Source organism: Sminthopsis crassicaudata, chromosome 1 (genome assembly GCF_048593235.1).
Source record: "Sminthopsis crassicaudata isolate SCR6 chromosome 1, ASM4859323v1, whole genome shotgun sequence".
Classification (NCBI taxonomy): Eukaryota; Metazoa; Chordata; class Mammalia; order Dasyuromorphia; family Dasyuridae; genus Sminthopsis; species Sminthopsis crassicaudata.
In genome coordinates, this window is record NC_133617.1 from 238,774,152 (window position 1) to 238,792,629 (window position 18,478).

An 18,478-nucleotide genomic window follows, 5' to 3' on the forward strand; every position below is an offset into this window, starting at 1 on the left:
GAGATAATAGATCAATGAGAGTGTTTAAAATATCTCCTTTGCACCTATTAAAAGATATGTACCTACTTAAAAGGAAAAAAAACCAGAACACATAAGCTTCTTGTTTAAATAATACATTTATTAATCTCTTACATTAGAAAATAGTTCAAATTTCAGTAACCCTATAAAAATCTAAAGCTTTGTCTTGGATAAATAAAGTCAGTTTTCTCATGTAGCTACAAAATTAATTTCAAAATACCTTAAACTACTTCATTTTAAGGATAAACCTACATATAGAGTTATAGAAAAACATATTTTAATGACAAATAGGGAAATATATTTGTAAGAACAAACATGTTTAACCTATATTGGATTGCATACTGTCTTAGGAAGGTAACAAGAGAGAAGGGAAGGAAAAAAATTCCAAACAAGATTTTGCAAAGGTGAATGTTGAAAACTATCTTTGCATGTTATTGGAAAAATAAAATATTAGGAAAAAAAATGCTTTAGATTTTATAAAGTAAAATAAATGTGTTTTTGATAACCTTTCCATTAATTTTTCTAAAAATCTTCTACATGAAAGTAAATTTTGAATGGAGAATATTTTGAAATTCAAAAACACCTCTATGAAAAGATACACTGTGATTTTTAAAACCCATAATTTCTAAAAAATTGAGACTGGCAACTACAGCATGGAGCTAAATATATTTAATCATGGTATACCTGGCAGAGATGCAGCTGTATATTGCTGTAGTAATTATGAGACTATGGTTTATAAAAAAAAAAAAAAAAAAAAAAAAAAAAAGGCCTTATATATCTGCAACCATATACAGCATCCATTAAGTACTGGGCAAAAGGATGTTAGAAGTGTGAAGTAACATAAATCAATTTTCTATACTGTGAAAGCCCTAAATGACATAACTTTCTATATAGAATTAGTCTTCCACCAGGATTTTTCCTGAATCACAAAGTTCACAGAATCACATTATATTTAATCTAGAAGGTATATCAAGGATTACCAAATCCAACGTATCTATTTTAAAAATTAAGAAAACAGAGGCTCAAAGAGAAGTGACTTGGCTAAGGCCACACAAATAATGTGGCAAAACTAGAACAAGAAACTTAACTTCTAGTTCAATGTTCTTTTCATACAGTATGAGCCTCAAACATCTGTGTAGTTTGTATATTAGCAAAGGTTTCAACTATACAGCATATTAGAAAAATTTACACAGCCTTAACAATTTGCTGATTTTTTTATATTTCTTGATTTTCCCCTTCTGTTTGTATTCCTTTTTTTTCTTTCCCTAGAGAGGAAGAATCACCAATTAATCATCAATTAATAAGCAAATTTTAGGCACCCATCTTTCAGGTGCTGTGTTAAACACTGGGGATACAAAAAGAAGCAAAAGGCAATCTCAAGGAGTGTAATGGGAGAAACATCCAAATGTCCGTTAAACAAGCTATATACAGGATAAACAGGAGATAATTAACATAGAGAAACCCCTAGAATTGAGAGGTCCAGAAGGCTTCCTGTAAGAATTTTGGCTGGCATTTAAAGGAAGTCAGGAAGGTCAGTAGTCAAAGCAGAAAAAGGAGAACATTCCAGGCATGGAGGACATCCAGAGAAAATACCCAGAGGCCAGAGATGGAAAATCTTAGTGAAACAGCCAGAAGGCCAATGACATTGGACTAAAGAGTCCGTGGCAGGGAGGAAACTGTAAGAAGACTGGAAAAGGAGGGTGCTAGATTTTGAAAGGCTTTGGATGCCAAAGAGAACATTTTATTTCATATGACATCACAGGAAGCCACTGGTGATTAATGAGTAAAGGGAGTGACATGATCAGACTTACATCTTAGGAATTATGTTAGTAGCTGAATGGAGAATGGACTGGAGTGGAGAGAGACCTGAAGCAGGCAGACCTACCAGCAGGCTATTACAAAGTACATAGTGATGACAACCTGTACTAGAGTTGGGGCAGGGTGGAAGAAGAAAAGGAGTTGTAGAAATGTTACAAGGCCTTGGCAACAATTTGGAACAACCTGTCTACAGAGAGTGAGAGACAGTGAGGAGTCGAGAGTGACTTAGGTTGTAAACCTGAGGAACTGGGAGGAAAACATTGTCTTCTACAGGAAAAGGAAATATAAGATGGGGTAGGATTGGAAAGAAAGATTTTTTTTTAATACTGTTTTGACATAAGTTTAAGATATCTACTGGAAGTCCAATTCAAGATGTCTGAGAGGCAGCTGAAGATGTGAAACTGGAGGCAAGCAGAGAGACTAGGGCAAGGAAGATATATCAACATAAAGATGGTAATTAAATCCATAGGAAATGACAGAAACCATCAAGTGAAGTTAACAGGATAGAGCCTTGAGAGACACCAAGTTAGAGAGCATTAACAAGAGGAGGATCCAGCAAAGGAGAGAAAGAGCAATCAGATAGGTAGGAGAAAAACCAAGAAAGAGGGGGTATGTAAAAACCTAGAAAGAATTAAATTGTCAAGGAGAAAAGAGTTATTAATAATATCAAAAGCTGCAGAGAATTCAAGGAGAATAGAGACTGAAAAAAGGCACCTGGATTTAGCAACTAAAAGATCACTGGTAACTTTAGAGAAAGTTTCAGTGGAATGATAAAATTGGAAGTCAGATTACAAATGGTAAAAAAAAGAGTAGAAGAGAAGATTCCAGGCTCTCCAGATTTCTCCCAAACAAAACCAAATTGTGTCTTAGGGTGAACAGACTGATAAAAACCAAAGGGCAGAACAAGCAAGGGCTCTCCTGGAACTGGAAAAGATCTGAAGACCCCCAGAAGGAGATTTAGATTATGTGAAGTGTAAACACCTTCAGGCTAGCTCCCTGAAACACCTGAGCTGTGGAGTTAGCTAGGTTCAAATAGGAGGTAGCCTCAGTCCCAACCACAGTTAACTTTCACCTCCTCAACACTGTGCTGAGTCCAGGATCTGAATCAGAGAAGATCAAAGGAATCTCTGCTAATAAGGAACATTAGGTCCAGCTGTGTTGCTGAGTGACCCTGGCCAGAAGCAACCAGCACAGACCCCCCTCTAGTATTTGGGTGTGTAGAGGGATATTGCCTCCCTCTTTGAGTCTCCCTTCAGTTCTCCTCCATGGCCTGAAATCTAAAACTAAGAGCTCTATCTTCTTGTAAATGCTGGTAGCTAGCCAACAGCTTCCCTGACCCACTGACTGTTTCTATGCTCACCAGGTTATGCTGATTGCTTCTGGCCAGGACTATAGTAATCTAGTGTTTGATAAATCCCAAGACTCCAGCTTCTGGAGTAAGACCTCACTATCTGACAAAAATTGCTGGGAAAATTAGAAAATAGTATGACATAAACTAGGCAGAGACCAACATCTAACATCCTATACTAAGACAAGGTTGAGATGGGTTCATAATTTAGACATAAAGGGCAATAAGCAAATTAGAAAAGCAAAGAATAGACTACCTATCAGATCTTTGGAGAAGGAAGGAATGGATCATTTTGAGTACATTAAATTAAAATGTTTTTGCACAAACCTATGTAGTCAAGATTAGAAAGGAAATAGAAAGCTGAGGAAAAAATTTTATAGCCAATGTTTCTGATAAAAGACCAACTCAAACAACTCCAATAAGAATATAAATCATTCCTAAATTGATATCACAGGCTATGAACACATAATTTTCAGATGAAGTTAAAGCCATTTATACTCACATGAAAAAAAATGCTATAAATCACTGCAGATCAAAGAAATGCAAATTAAGAAAACTTTGAAGTACCACTTTACACCTCTCAGATTGGCTAAAATGACATTATTTGTCATTTATGATCAATATTGGAAGAGATATGAGAAAACTGGGATACTAATGCATTGTTGCTAGAGCTGTAAAATGAATCAACCATTCTAGAGAACTTAGAAATATGCCCAAAGGGCTCTAAAACTGCATACCCTTCGATAAGGCACTGCCACTATTGGGCCTGTATCCCAAAGAGATCATAAAAGAGGGGAAAGGGCCTACATGTGGAAATATATTTGTGGCAGCCCTTTTTGTTGTGGCAAGGAATTGAAAACTGAGTGGATGCCCATTAGTTAGAGAATGGCCGAATAAGTTATGGCATATGAATGTTATGGAATATTATTGTTCTATAAGAAATGATCAGAAACGATGATTTCAGAGAGGCCTGGGGAGACTTACATGAACATGAGCAGAATGCTTTCTTTTGGTCTGATTTTTCTCTCACAACATAACAAAAAAAAAAAAAAAATGCTTTAAAAAATTGCACATATTTAACTTATATTAGATTGCTTGCTGTCTTGGGGAAGTGAGAAGGCAAGGAAAGAGAAATCTGGGATACAAAGTCTTACAAAAATCAATGTTGAATACCATATTTACATGTATTTGGAAAAATAAAATACTATGGGGGAAAAAAAATTAGAATTGACCAAGGGGTAGCCAGCCAAATTATGAGACCAAGAAATAATAAAATAAAACATAAAGAATGAAAAAAATAGAAGAGAAATGTGAGACATCTCATAAGAAAAACAATAAATCTGAACAGATCAAGAGAAAAACTTAACAATAATTGTACTTCTTGAAAGTTATGATCAAAAAAAAGAACCTTAATACAATAATACAAGAAATAGCTAAAGAAAATTGTTCTGAAGTGAGAGGGGAAAAGAAAAAAAAAAAAAAAAAAATCCATTGCTCACCACCTGAAAGAGATCCTACAATATAAAGGGACATCACTGTTAAATTTTCAAACTCTCAGATCAGAGAGAAAATTTTATAAGCAGCCATAATAACCACAAAACTCATATATGCCAGAACTACAAAGACCTATGAGCAACTATAATAAAAGACTGAGAATACTACATATTGACAATCAAAAGAATTAGTGTTGTAGCCAAAATTATCCAGTAAAATTAAATAAAATACTGAATTTTTAAAAAACCACTATTGAACGAACAGTCAGATTTTTAGGATTTTGTTGCAACTAGATAACAAGGAAATAGCATATCAGCCCTTTAGTCAGGAGGATCTGAGTTCCAATGTAACCTCAGACCCTTAACAATTACCAGTTACAAGACTATGTGACTCTAGGCAAGTCATTTAATTCCAAGTGCCTCTCAAAATAACAAAACAAAATGAAAATTTGACATGAGTCAATATCAAAGACTATTTTCAAGAAACTCAATAAGACAACCTGTTTGAAAAAGTAAAAATAGCAATTATGTTATACAAATAAGATGTAAGAGCAAAAACTGACAAGAGGATTTAGATGGTGGAGGAGGGCTGGTAGTTCTAAAATCCTATTCACATTGGGAATGAGTTAAAGAGGACACACACACACACACACACACACACACGAATGTAACTCCTAAAATCTATAAAGAAATAAGAGAGGAAGAGAATAAGTTAAGGGAGAGTATAGAAAGTTATATAGATTAATAAGAATGGGATAAAATATATAGATTAATGGGAAAGGAATAAAGAAGGAAGGAAAAAATAGAGGAGAAGATACAGGAACCATAGTTGGGCTAGAGAGAAAAGTTAAGTAATAGCTGGCTATAATATAGCAAGTAAGAAAAGTTGGCAGGGATAGAGTACTAGAAATAGTATAAGTGACGGGAGGGAACTATAGTCATAAATATATCCATGCTTAACTATAGTCCACTTGGAGAAGATGGGAAGGCAGGGAAGAAAAAGCAAAAAAAGGAATAAAGTAAAAAATTTATAGCAGAGAACAAAAGAAAACTAATAAGGAAACAAAGAAAAGAGGACAGTTCTGAATAGTTTTACTATTATTATGTTTTCTTGAAGAAGAAATTTATATTTACGTATTTGAATCCTCACTTATATGCACATGACAATTTTCTTTTTTTTTTTTATTTAAATTTTAAATAAAAGAAAGGAAAAACAAATTTTTTTTTTAATGGGAGAAAAGAATGTGGAGATACCTATTATAGTTGATTTTTTTGAGAAGTTTAACCATAAAGGACAGAAAAGACATAGGAACAGAAAAGTCAAGTGTGGGTTTTTTCAGGATAGGGGAGACAGGCATATTTTGCAGGTAATAGGTAATGAGCTATTAGAGGAGAGATTCAAAACAAGTGGGAATAAGAGTGTGAATGACAAAAGCAATCTGTTCGAAGAGACAGAATAGGATTACCTGAATAAGTAAAAAGGTAAGTCCTGCCAAGGAGTAAAGTCATTTCATCATGTGATACAGGAAAAGTTAGCTTCAGACTTATGATTTTTTCTTACCTAGTCTAGCATATATCTACTTTACTAGTCTAGCATATATCTACTTTACAATACTATCCCTTAGGAAATATTAATTCCTTTTTTTAATCTAAAGCCTTTAAAAAAAAAAACTGATTAATAGTAGCAACCCCACTTGACAAGATCAGTGTTTTCCAAGCTTAATAATTCTATGATATATAAATCCCCAAATTGGCTTGTATAGCATAGAAGTTGAAGATACTCTACCCAATAATCAAATTGTTGAGTATGGGAATTATAGGATCATAAGTTTAGAAGTGGAAAAGGACATTAAGAGATCACTTATTCTAACCTTGTCCTTTTACAGATTAGGAAATGAGGCCAGAAGAAGTTGTCCAAGGTCACAAAGGCAAGAATAACTAGAATTAAAACCCATTTCCTCTGACTTCAAATTCAATACTCTTTCCAATGGATCCACACTATTGATGGAACAGGCCAAGTGGCTTTGTTTAAAAAAAAAATACATCTTACTATAATAAGAAGGCAAAAGAAAGTCCAGAAGAGATAAAGAAAATGAGAGGAAAGGTTTCCAAGAGCAGAGGCCAGAGGTGTTGAAAAAACCTGGTTTGTTGCAGCACACCAATAAGCTCTTCCTGAAGCATTAATCTGTGCTGACACACTGGGGGAACAAGTATTCTACATTCCCTTGAAAGATTTCAATTCTTACTTTTCCATTGCAGAAATCATAAGTTATTACATAAACTTAGAAAAGATATTTAAGTCATCATCTTAAACACAAGTAGATAGTTTGGTTCATTTATAAACATATACACATGTACATATGTGTGTATATGTGTATGTGTATACACACATACACACATACATACTGTAATAAAGTATATACTTACTTATTGTAAACTTCCCATGTTTCCTTAAGCAATAAATCAGGGTGTAATAATCTCCTAACACAGAAAGAGCTAATTTTTTATAAACAATAAAATATATGCTTTAAGGTTTATTTGTATAAGCAGAGTGAGAAGTCTTAAAAAAAATTTAAATCCCTCAAATAATACATTTCACTTTTTACAAAAATGGAAAATACCAAAAAAGTTTCAGATCAATCTTACTGAGAGCATTCTGTAGTCTTTCCTTTATTCTGATAATCCATTATACATTGAATAAGATGGTTATTTTCATCCAACATCTGAAATAAAATTTGAAAAAGTTTGTCATAAACTTGAACATTAGATAAAAATATTATAATTTCAAAAACCTACAATATTAATAAGTGCTATTTTTTAAAAGGAGTGTAGACACATGATTAAAAACCCCAAAGAAATTTTATATATTATCATAAAATCATCATATAAAAATGTAAAGGAAGAAACAGTAACCTTAAAATTCTTAAGTGCTCTTACTCCAATATCTTGCTAATTTTTAGTATAGTTTAATAAACATAGTTTATGTAGCTTTCTAAAAAAAATTAAATTTCTTATCTATCATTTTATATAAAATTATGTACTCAGAGTTTTAAAATGAAAATGTTTACATAAAACTTATGAAAATAAGATTTTTTAATGCAAACAATAAATGCTTTTGAATGAACTTCTAATTCCCTAAGTACAGAAAGCTTTTCCTAGTGAGGTAGGTATCTTATAATTTTAGAGTTAATCATAACACTAACTTGTGAAAGTGATTTGCCCAGTCTCAGTACTCCAGAGGCTAAACTTATAACCTGAACTTCCTAAGTCAAGTCAGGCTCTCTACATCTCATCACAGCATTTAACAAAAGCTAACACTTTTTAAATGAGAACTTTTGCATTTTGTAAAGCACTTTTTAGTCTCATTGCATCTTTTTAACAAACTGTAAGAGGCAATGAAGTACTACCAAATTACAAAAACCTAATTCAAGTTTTGCCCCAGCATAGGCCAATTATGTAACCTGTCAGCGACCCAACTCTCTAAGCAGGTAAGGTACAGGAGACCAGCTGCAGACCTGCATTGATAAAGGGAGTTTTCCTTCACAGGAAATTCCCAGTATCATTTCAATCCTGTTATCAATCAAATACTATCCAGACCAAAAACAAAGCCACAAAAATCACCCAGCAAAGTAGATAATATAGGTACCATTATCTAAACTACTTTGCACCATTTTCAATGACAGATCCAGACCAAAAACAAAGCTTAAAATTCTACTTACTTGACAATCAGAGGATTTATTTTTTCTACAAATGATAGAATATGTGTTTTAAGTCATTTATTTGTATAGCAGAGTGAAAAGTCCCAAAGTAGATATACTACAGGAATTTTTATCCCCATTTTCCAGATGAGGAAAATCAGGGAAACTGAATCTTCTACTTGGCCAGAGGGTTCACAAGATAGCAAGTGTCAAAAGAGGGACTTGAATGAAAAACCTCTATGCCTTTAAAACTATGGTCTTTTCCATTACACATCATTGCCTTGCTATCAAAGATTTGTAAAAACACATGATATTATCATCTGCTTAATTAACTGGTGGCTTTTTTTTTATTTGGGAAAGAAATAGTTAGGATAAGTTTTCCTCTACTAGATCTAAATTATGGCACGAAGCCTAGAAGGGAATATTGAAAATTCCCTTTTTTAAAATTTAAACATATCTCTAAGTAAAAGTTAATTCTGGAATGCTCAGATTGAATTAAAGATTTGATACAATAAAACAGTAAACATATTAAAAAACAGTTAAAACAAAAGGTATAAAAAATTAATACTACTGGGGCACCTAGGTGGCGTAGTGGATAGAGCACTAGCCATGACATCAGAAGGATCTGAGTTCAAATATGATCTCAGACACTTAACATTTCCTAGCTATGTGACCGTGGGCAAATCACTTAATCCCAATTGCCTCAACAACAACAAAAAAAATCAATACTACCTCCTCTCAGGCAAATTGACACCATACAAAACATTCCTGATTTCAACACTTTAAAAGTAATGTAACTTACTAATAAATATAGCAAGTCATATTCAACTTAATCATTAAGTTGATTAATTAAATCATTTAAGTACTCCTAGTGATATAGAATATTGGGAGAATCAGGGGGAAGTAACAGTGATATCAAAAAGTATTTATCAAATTTTAAAATAAGAAACATTATTGTTAAATAGGCAGCTTGTCAATGTAAATAGAATGCTAGACATGAAAATGATGAAAATTTGGTATCGAACTCCACATCTGTGACATCAACTAGCTGTATGACCATAGAAAAAAAAAAGTCTTCATCCAGACTTAAAACCTATCTCACAGAGGTCTTGGGAGGCTCAAAAGAGATATTATTCACTAAAGTAGTTGATGAACTTCAAAACCTTCAAGTCATTAACTCAGATTTACTTATTAAATCACAGATGGATTTCCAGGATGTATCTGAAATGGAATCATTAGCACATCCCTCATAAGCCTGTTTCCCTGCCTCCAGACTCTTCAAATCTACATGTCATTAATTTTAGTGGACAATTCAGATCAATATTCCAACAAATACTGCTTATTAAGTAAAGTCCAAATTCCTTAGTCTGGCATTTGAAGTCCTCTATAAGCCTCTATAAGGCTTTCTAGTCTTAGCTCATATTTTTTCAATCACTAAAACCATAGTAAACTTTTAGAACAATCTCTTCCCACCTTTCCACAACACACAAACCACTAGTTACATCCCAATAAATTCTTTAACTGAAATCCTGCTCTACTTACCAAGATTCAACTAAAAAACTCCCTGTTCCAGATTGCCTTTCCTGATCATCTTAACCAATCTTCTTTTAAAAAATTCTCTTAAAAATTTCTTTATCACTTATCACATTCTAAAAGTTGGGTACATGTCTTAAGAAATGAAAGAATAAACATGTAAATGCCTACTTTGTACAAAGCACTAAGGATATAAATAAAAAATGGGAGACCAACCCTCTTATGTGTCCCACTTCCAAGTCCAATGGAAAACCCCAGTGATTCTTAAAGAGTGTAGCATCTTTTTTATCGATGGTTCTAATGATATTTTGTGCCAAACTTGAACCATTTAACAGAAACCAACAACAGTAAGGATTGATAACTTTCTTTTCTGGGTCTCAGTAGCTGTGATTATTAAAGTATTTGCTTCAGCACCTATATAGGCAATGCCGACCTCATCTCCATAGGGGTCAAATCCCAAAATGATAGATCCTGGGCCTGTGATAAAACCTTGCACTCTTGGGCTTAGCTGTTCAAAAAGCATTCAGTAATGAGTGGTTGATGTTGATAATATCAAGGAAGGTCAGAGCCTTCTCCTGAGGGATTATTCCCCCACCCAATGGAAAGCACTGGGCTTGGAAATCAGTAAGTCTTTTTTAATGAGTTAAAATCTTGCCTCAAAAATTGGCTGTGTGATCTGTGCAAGTCTCTTCTTAACCCTGGGTTTGCCTCAATTTCCTCATCTGTAAAATGAGCTGGAGAAGAAAATGGCAAACTTCACTTCAGTATCTTTACAAGAAAATCCCAAATGGGGTCATGAAGAGTAAGAAACAAACTGAACAATAATAGTAACTGGGGGATAAGACTGGTGGTGTCTGGGAGCACTGCTAATTCCAGGGATCTTAAATTCAGAATGCTAGGCTTTCTCCCTCAAAGTCTGAGAAGTGATAGAGTAGGTGGTCAGTGGCATAAGTAATTCGACCTGCTTGGCACATGCTGCCTCTGATCCCTCCTTTAAAATGCTGTAGGGGTAGATGGCAAGGACAGCTAGCCCAACTGCCAAAGTAGTTGCTCCCCCGAAAGATGTCCAGGGAAACTAGGCTTGAAGCAAGATCATTAATAAGAGTTGTCATTTATATAATGCTTTTAAGGTTTGCCAAGGACTTTACAAACATTATTTCATTTGATAGCAGAAAGTAGCTGCTATTATTATCCCAATTTTTACAGAAAAGGAAACTGAGGTAGGCAGAGAGTTATGGCTTGCCCAGGGTTACACAATTAATATCTAAAGTTCAAACTGATTTCAGGTCTTCCTGATTCCTGGTTCCATGCTTTATCAACTGTACCACCTAGCTGTTCCATTGCCTCTATTTGTGGCACCTAGTCATTGGTGGTGATGGCAGTGTCAAAAACAGTCCATTTCTTTAGCAAATTACTCCCCATGTCCAGGGAGAGCTGAGCTCCACTCCATCTGCTGCTCTTGCCTGGCCTCAACACCACAGAACAAGAATCTTTATCCAAGGTAAGCTTCCCGATTATCACCAAAGTAACTCAAGCCCTGACCAACATCACCTCTCCCGGTCTCCTCTCCCTTCTGACTGGAGAGCTAGAGGGCAGAGTATCAAACTTCTCCCAATGCCTGCCTGCCTGCCTGCCTGCCTGCCTGCCTGCCTGCCTGCCTGCCTGCCTGCCTGCCTGCCTGCCTGCCTGCCTTTCCAAAGCACAGAAATTGGGACTTTTTGATTCACTCCATTTTGCATCTTCTATCTGCCTAGTTTCAATTCCACACAAGTTGCCCCAACACCAGATATCCCCTGGCTTTTGCCGCACCCCCACTCTCCTATCTCCTTTTGTATGTTGTCTCCTCCCATTAAATTTTAAACTTGAGACTTTAAAAAAAAAATTATATACCCAGTGCTTTAACAGTGCCCTGAAAATAGTAAGCACTTAATGTTTATTGGATTAAACTACCATTCCCAAACCTATCCAACCATGGTAGTTGGTCAGGGATTGGCGGCGTTACTAATATGGAAGGCAGACCCCTTTTTCAAATGGATTATTCCCTTCAATGACTATGGGAGGTAGGCTGGTGTTCTGAAAGACCCTATTATTCCTGCAGTTTTGGGTTCAGGATCCTGGGTTGACTTTATCATGATCTAACAAGGTGGTTAAAATGGTGGCAAAGGTTTAACATTTAGCTATACTAGACTGTTAACTCTTTGCTAATTGAAGGCTGCTCAATGCAGGTTAAATCATTTGTATTGAGATTTTTAAAAACCTCAAGAAATAATTTATTACACTACCTGCCTTTAAAAAGAGCCATAACTATATGATCTCTGGAAAATGGAAAACTCTAGGCTCTTTTTAAAGACTCCAAATGATGAAGATTGAGAATACCTTGGTGATGCACTCCAGAATTTAACAATTTTCCTTGTTTTTATCTTTATTTATTGAGGTGTGAAAGGGAAGTCTAACGTGGTATAGGACTATTATTTATATTCTTGGATGCCTAAGGGAACTGAGAGGTTAAGGAACTTTCTCAGTTATTCAGCTATTTTTTTGTCAGAGGTAAGCCTTGAATTCAACCTAGCTCTAAGAATTAAGCATACTTCTTATCTTTATTATTTATATCATAAATATTTCACAAAAGATTTAAGCCCATCTGCTTACTTTCTGTAGTCAGTAGAAATAGAGTCTACCATCTCTTTTCAAGGGTCAGGTTATCCTCTCTTTAGATTTTATCAATATTCTGACCCCATTTACATTATATAAAACTTGAATGAACTTGGGCAAGCTATTCACTTCCTACAGTCTCAGCTTCCTCTCAGAACTTCCTTTCCTACCAGCCAGATAACACAGTGGATTGAGTGCTCAGAGAGTCAGGAAAACTGGCCTCATTTACTAGCAAGTCACTTAATCTTGTCTGCCTCAGTTTCCTTACCTATAAAATGAAATGGAGGAAAAAACTGGCAAACCACTCCAATATTTTTCTCAAGGAAATCTCATAAAGAGTCACAAGGCTCACAAAGAGTCAGATGCAACCGAACCAGAACAAAGAGTACGGTTAAGGAGATTTACTTTTCAGAGTCTCAAATTTATTTATCTTAAAAATTAGAAGGTTGTACTAGAAACTAGGCAGTAAACCAGGTATCAACCAGGTAGTAAAATTGCATTTTGTTCTAAGTATATCAAAGAGTTTTGTTGTTTGTTTTGTTTGTTTGTTTTAATGAGGTGAAAGTGTATGGTCGAATTAGATCAGCTGTCTAAAATTCTAGTTTTCAGCTAAATTTCCACTTTTTATAGAAAGTTTTTCCTGATTCCTCTTTAATTCTAGTGCCTTCCTTTTGTTGATTGTTTCCAATTATTATGCATAGTTTTTACATTGGTTTGCATGTAGTCTCCTTCAGTAGACTATGAGTTCCTTAAGAGCAGAGACTGTCTTTTTACCTTTCTTTGTATCTATGTATATTTAACATGTCCAGCTCATAGTAAGTAGATGCTTAATAAATATGCTCACTATAATGACTACAAATCCTAGTAACCTGGAGATTCAGGAGGAGGAAAAGTAAGATAATCAAAAGGAGTTAGAGGAGGGTTAAGAAAAAACTGGGCTCATGCTACCTCTAACATTTACTGCCTGGTGACTCTAAACTTCTCTTAACTTCTCTAAACCTCAATCTATTCACCTATTGGTAAAAATAAAGATAACAGGACCTACACTAATAGGATTTTTGTAGAATTAAGATATAATGTATATGAAGGACTAAAAAAATTTAAAACCTATTTTAAAACGTAACATGTTTTTAAAAATGTAGTTCACTTTTGTTTTTAAACAGACGAGGATCCTGAAGCTCCAAAAAATGAAGTGACCTGACAAAGCTATAAAAAAGTGGCCAAGCCAGGATCCACAGCAGAGTTCACCCACTCCAAGTGCTTATATTTGTTATACTTAAATCTAAAAACCTGGAAATTTCCCCTAAATATGTTCTATAATACATGATCGAAGCACAGCAAAGGCATGAAATTCAAAAAAATAAACACCAAGACAAACCTTAAACCCACAACGGAACATTAATTTATGTGTGTGTGCGTGTGTGTGTGTGTTTTTAAGGCAGTTAACAGTATGTCTACAATATTTATTAAGAAATCAAGTCTGCCCTTGTGGAGGAGAAAGGAATTTATGACCAGAGGAGAACTAGAGATCATTATTGATCATAAAATAGAAGATTTTGATTACATCAAACTAAAAAGTTTCTGTACAAACAATACTAATGCAAACAAGATTAGAAGGGAAGTAACAAATTGGGAAAATATTTTTAAAGTTAAAGCTTCTGATAAAGGTCTCATTTCCAAAATATACAGAGAACTGACTCTTAATTTTTAAGAAATCAAGCCATTCTCCAATTGATAAATGGTCAAAGGATATGAACAATTTTCAGATGATGAAATTGAAACTATTTCTACTCATATGTTACAAATCTGTTAAAAAATCACTACTGATCAGAGAAATGCAAATTAAGACAACTCTGAGATACCACTACACACCTGTCAGATTGGCTAAGATGACAGGAAAAGATAATGATGAATGTTGGAGGGGATGTGGGGGAAAACTGGGACACTGATACATTATTGGTAGAGTTGTGAAAGAATCCAACCATTCTGGAGAGCAATCTGGAACTATGCCCAAAAAGTTATCAAAACGTGCATACCCTTTGACCCAGCAGTGCTATTATTGGGCTTATATCCCAAGGAAATACTAACGAAGAGAAAGGGACCTGCATGTGCCAAAATGTTTGTGGCAGCCCTTTTCATAGTGGCTAGAAACTGGAAAATGAATGGATGTCCATCAATTAGAGAATGGTTGGGTAAATTATGGTATATGAATGTTATGGAATATTATTGTTCTGTAAGAAATGACCAATAGGAGGAATATAGAGAGGCTTGGAGAGACTTACATCAACTGATGTTGAGTGAAATGAGCAGAACCAGAAGATCTCTATACACTTCAACAACAGTACTGTATGAGGATGTATTCTGATGGAAGTGGAAATCTTCAACATAAAGAAGAGCCAACTCACTTCCAGCTGATCAATGATGGACAGAGGTAGCTACACCCAGAGAAGCAACACTGAGAAATGAGTGTAAACTGTTTGCACTACTGTCTTTCTACCCAGGTTACTTATACCTTCGGAATCCAATTCTTAACGTGCAACAAGAAAATTGGTTTTATACACATATATTATATCTAGATTATACTGTAACACATGTAAAATGTATGGGATTGCCTGTCATCTAAGGGAGGGAAGGAGGGGAAAATTTGGAAAAATGAATACAAGGGATAATGTTATTAAAAAAAAAAAAAATTACTCATGCATATGTACTGTCAAAAAAATTTATAATTATAAAACTAATTTAAAAAAAGAAAAGAAAAAAGAAAAGAGAAATCAAGTCTGCCGTGGCAGTGTGACTTGGGGACGTCTAGTGTTACCTTTTCAACTTAAAAGTAAAAAGTAAAAAGAGAAGAAAAAAAATCGTGAAAGGTTTGACAAACAACAAAAATCACTTAGGAATTTTAAGTTTTTCGAAGTTCCAAAACTACGGTGCCCAGAGTGCAGATGCTGCTGCTGCTGCTGCTCTCTCTTCAAGGCCAATAAGGGAGCAAAGACAACATGAGGGTCCGGACCCTACGGTTTCCAACATCCCCCCCCCCCCACAAGCCGAGATGGGAGAGGAGGAAAGGGTGGTAAGAAGAGAGGGACAGCTCCAGCACCCCAGGGGCTTTCTCTCCCCTCCACCCCGCTCCCCGCCCGGGATACAGGTCCGTCCCGCTCGCAGCTCCCCCAGATGCCTCCACTCCTCACCCCTCCCGAGGGGCTCCAGGACCCCGGAGCGGAGAGCAGAGGAGAAGCGGGAGTCGCTCATCCGCTCCCCACCCCCATCCGCGCGCCCGCGCCGCACAGAGCCTGCGCGACGGGGAGGGGGCGGGGCGTCACAAAAGTAACTCCAGAAGCGACATGTGGGGGGGGCGCGAGGGCCACGAACTCCCGAGAGACTCTCCCGCATCTCCCCCACACGCAGCCCACCCCTCCGCCTCGAGGTGTCCTTCGGTAGCCCGGGAATCGCGTGCCCGCCGCCTCCCCCCTTCCCCGCGGCTCCCTCACAAACCAGCCGCCGCCCCATCCCCAGAGGAATCAAGCAGTTCTTTACGGGGTTTTTGTGCGCATTAGTAAAGTAATTGAGAGCGCGGAATAAAGTCCGCCGGAGGAAGAGTGTTGCCTCCTCCCCTTTCAGCACTCACTAGGCCACAGCCCGCGGCTCTGCTTCCCCCCCCACCCCCCGCCCCGCGCGCGCGCACACAAACACGGCCGCTTCCCAGTCAGGCCCGCCCCCACCCGGGGGAGAAGAGTGCCTTTCCCCTTTCCTCCCTCCAGCCCGAGTCCCCGCAGTGCAGCTCTACCTTCTGAATAGCCGCGGGAGTGATTTCTCCCTTGCCCCGCTGCCTTGGAGCTGCGAATGCCACCGACATATCGGCCTCTCGCAGCCGTCACCGAATCCAGCAAGTCCCGGGCGCTCCGGGGGTGAACAGAAAACTGGGGGAGAGAAGCCTGCCTCTCGGGTGGAACCACCGGGAGACAACGAGGGGGGAGATATCGCGTTGGGGCGGGAGCGCCGCAGCAAATTGCGGCCAGCCAGGGGCCTTCCCTCACCCTTTCTACACGAACTCGCCCACTCCCACTCCCAGAACAACCCTAGGTGGGGATAAGGCAGTGCTTCGTAATCTTGTCGTCATCGGGACTACCCTAAATGGTCCTCCTTCCCCCGCGTTTCCTCACACACACACCCAGTCATAATGGTACAGTCCTGCTATTGCCCTCCCCACGCTCCAGCGATTCAGGAAATGGTCGGGCGCCTATTTAGAGCCGGGGGGAGGTCGAAGCTGCCCCTGTCACAGGAAATGCAAGAGGCTGAAGCCGACCCGCCCCTTCCAACCCAGCGCATCCCCCTTCTCGCTTCGGCTGGAGCATCCCTCTAGCCGCTTTCCTCTCCTGCGTGGATGACAATTGATTATTCTTCTCCACATTCAAACCCACCCACCTCCTTTTGGGGTTAGAAGTTGTGTCCTAGTTTCTCTGCCCTGCTCAGCAGGGCGGGAAAAGCACTGGGGGGTGGCGGACGCACGACGGGAGTTTCTACAAACTCCGAAAGCGTCTGCTGAACCGAGCGAAGGGAAAAGTGGGGGTGGGGGAGAGGAGAAAGGAGCTGGAAGAGCATTTGTTGTCCGAAAGTAAACAGCTAAGCGCAGAAAATGCGTCCGCACCGCGGGTCTTGGTGGGTTGCGCATATTGTGCAGTCACTCACTTAAAGCCGGACCGGCGGGGCGGGGGGGGGGGGGGGTGGCGAGAGTACAGTCTCAGGGAGCCTACCCTCGAAGTAAGGCAAGAGGACAGTGGCCCCGAAACGCAGTAGATGTTTCTCCCAGAGCTGCGCGGAAGCTCCGTGGAGGACTCCTTGAGAGAGATTCTTCTTGGAGAGGAAACTTGGAACCCTCCTAGCTTAGACTTAGTGTTTAATGTCAGATCATGCGACGCCGCTTCCCTCCAAATCACAAAACTGCAGGAGCAAAGTGAGTTGCGCAAACTTAGGAAGAAATGGCAGGACAAAGTTGACTAAACCGTTCTCTTTGGAAAAATCTTAACCTACTATACAAGCAAGTGCACCGAGATTATAATATTGACGCTTTATAAGTATAAATAATGTCATTTTAAGCAATTCAAATTGTTCCTTCAGGTGTAGGCAAAGCCAGCAAAACCTTGTCTAAATACGCTCTCCCATTAGAACATAAGTTCCTTACAGAGTCTGGTATTTGCTTTTTTGGAATCCCGATCAGTCTTTAATAAATGGGAGCTGACCGACATCAATGTTAGTTACCCTGTTGATTGTTAATCCAGAATACTTTAAATTTGCATTTCTAAAGACTAAGTTTTATGAAGGATTTTAGAACAACTTGTTACAAAATTAGTACATTTAAAAGATGTAGAAACTGAGGCTCAAGTGACTACCCAAGAGTTTAGGACTAGTAAATAAAAGTCCCAGGTACCCAGTTTTCTCCATTGAACTTGGATAAGAGTTGCTGGTAAAGAACATCACAAAGGGGGAAATCTCTTAGACTCCAATTAAAAATCTGGCAAAGAAAATGTTTCTGAGAAATCTCAGAGATACCTCTGTAGCCGTTTTCTGAACAATGCTAAGTTCCTTAAGAGTTGCTAAAAAGAGAAGATCTTGGGTAGCAGCAGCTTTGGGATTGGCTCTCTAGCCATCAAAAAATCAATTACCAAGTGCTGTGTGCACTGTGCTAGGAATTGAGGCTAGCAAGACAAAAGTAAAACAGTACTTGTCCTAAAGTTTACAGCAACAATATGTAGTAGACCCTGATCATGAATGGGATTCTGTCATCCAGTGTGCTTGTCCCTATCAGTTTTGTTTCATCTGTAAATCTAATTAGCATGCCAAATATGAAGTACAGTTTTAAACAGATTCCTGGGGGGTACACAATGGAAGATCTCCCCCACAATGACACCTTTTTAGTCCAG

At 37.8% G+C, this 18,478-nt stretch overlaps 1 protein-coding gene across 3 annotated transcripts in view; it reads right to left on the reverse strand.

Annotated features, from left to right (window-relative positions):
* The window catches only part of SS18 (SS18 subunit of BAF chromatin remodeling complex), a 98,948-nt gene extending 82,153 nt beyond the window's left edge, over positions 1 to 16,795 (reverse strand). For 2 of the 3 annotated variants that reach the window (XM_074276933.1, XM_074276923.1), the window contains exons 1-2: positions 16,345 to 16,688; positions 7,324 to 7,400 (exon numbers count right to left, since the gene is read on the reverse strand). In XM_074276933.1, the coding sequence (XP_074133034.1) occupies positions 7,324 to 7,400; positions 16,345 to 16,413 (146 nt within the window). In that variant the 5' untranslated portion in view covers positions 16,414 to 16,688. Of the gene's footprint in view, positions 1 to 7,323; positions 7,401 to 16,344 lie in introns of all 3 variants that reach the window. The other variant, XM_074276914.1, reaches the window with a different exon arrangement.
* Between the last annotated feature and the right edge of the window lie 1,683 nt (positions 16,796 to 18,478).